General features: G+C 40.6%; 1 protein-coding gene across 1 annotated transcript; it reads right to left on the reverse strand.

The window, feature by feature from the left end:
* Positions 1-186: 186 nt before the first annotated feature.
* Positions 187-1,166, reverse strand: LOC107576913 (glucose-6-phosphatase-like). Its single transcript, XM_016263036.1, has 4 exons — positions 877-1,166; positions 684-793; positions 474-582; positions 187-366 (listed from the first exon to the last, which is right to left on the reverse strand). The coding sequence occupies exons 1-4, from the start codon at positions 1,104-1,106 to the stop codon at positions 201-203; spliced, it is 615 nt and encodes a 204-aa protein (XP_016118522.1). The 5' UTR covers positions 1,107-1,166; the 3' UTR covers positions 187-200.
* Between the last annotated feature and the right edge of the window lie 299 nt (positions 1,167-1,465).

Raw genomic sequence — 1,465 nt, forward strand, 5'->3', positions numbered from 1 at the left:
GACACTGAAGACTGGCGTAATGATGCTGAAAATTCAGCTTTGCACCACAGGAATAAATCACATTTAAAAATATGTCCAAAGAGAAAACAGTTATTTTAAATTGCAATAATATTTCACAATATTTCTGTTTTTAGTATATTTCTGGTCAAATAAATACATCTTTGGTGAGCAGGAAAGACTCTTCAAAATGAAAACCCCCTTTAGGAACCTTTATTTTTAAGAGTAAATGACGATTTGTTGAGCTGTTTACCTGAAATAACTCCTGCGAAAACTTGATGGGGGAAATGAGCAGCGATGAAGACCCGAGAGAGACAAACACAGACCTGGACTGTCCAGAAGAGTGTCCAAAGTGAACCACGCAAGTATCTGATTAAAAAACAGATAGTACATCATAAACATATTGCAGAAGCAACTATCTATTTAAAAACAAACACAATGTAAAAATGACCTAATACTGATAAAGATTGACTTACAGGCTCTTAGGTGAGGATTTCTTCTCTTTGCTCAGCATTATGGCGAGGATTGAGGTGACCAATGTGTAGTAAACACCAGCAGCGCCCATAGCGTGACCAGACGGGCTTCCTGCATCAAGAAGCAGCTAAGTGATCAAAGTGCTCTTTTGATGTATGATGAAACAGGTGTTAAGTGGATTAGTGTGGTACTTCTAGAGGAGAAAGACGCACCTGGGCCGGTCTCACAGGTCATGGGATACTGCTCAATATGCGGCGTTGAGCTGTTGATGTAGTAGGAAGTCTCATGGACCCACCAGTATGGACGTTCTCCAAACAGGATCCTTAAATAGATGAATGGAACAACATTAAAATTCAATTCATGATTTAATTTGACTGTAAACTCTTTGTTGGTCCATTTGCTTACCATTTGAAGACCAGATTGAGCCAGTCTCCTATCACAGCCACCCAGATGAGCTTGATCCCGACTGATTCTTTCAGGTGGAACCAGATGGGAAAGAAGATGAAGAAGGTGTTCCTCAGATCTGCCGCAAAGGAGACGAAAAGAAACCATCCTTGGGCGTCTTTGTAATGGGTCTGCAGGTATTGGGTGCTACTCACTCCAAACCCGTGCAATGTATCCATCACAGCATTCATGTTTAGACTTTCTCTAAAGGCACTGTGTGTTGGAGAGCTTGTCAAGGGTGATAGTCCTCCAGCGCCTGCCTGTGGTTTTTATACTGGCAGGCCCACCACCACAACGCATGGACAAAACGATCTTTGAACCTTGCACATGTGTAATAAAACACAGAGTGAAACAGGAAAAAAAAAACGTCAGAGTTAAGAGCTTGTTTGTCCTGTCAGAAGAGATAACGCGCATAAAAGGACGTCGAAAAGACGTAGCAGTGAATCATTGAACTCATCTGTGACCTCAGAAACACATCCAGCCTCAGTCAACTCAGTTTATAAATATAAATATATATATATATATATATATATATATATACAGTGGGTAC

Source organism: Sinocyclocheilus grahami, unplaced genomic scaffold (assembly GCF_001515645.1).
Source record: "Sinocyclocheilus grahami isolate Dianchi unplaced genomic scaffold, SAMN03320097.WGS_v1.1 scaffold4620.1, whole genome shotgun sequence".
Classification (NCBI taxonomy): Eukaryota; Metazoa; Chordata; class Actinopteri; order Cypriniformes; family Cyprinidae; genus Sinocyclocheilus; species Sinocyclocheilus grahami.

Bases quoted from the DNA above. Each gene is read 5' to 3' on its own strand.
- LOC107576913 (XM_016263036.1), bottom strand. From the start codon at position 1,106: ATGAATGCTGTGATGGATACATTGCACGGGTTTGGAGTGAGTAGCACC. The intron at 794-876 runs GTAAGCAAATGG...CATCTATTTAAG, and splicing joins CTCAATCTGGTCTTCAAATG to GATCCTGTTTGGAGAACGTC. The intron at 367-473 runs GTAAGTCAATCT...TTTTTTAATCAG, and splicing joins AAATCCTCACCTAAGAGCCT to ATACTTGCGTGGTTCACTTT.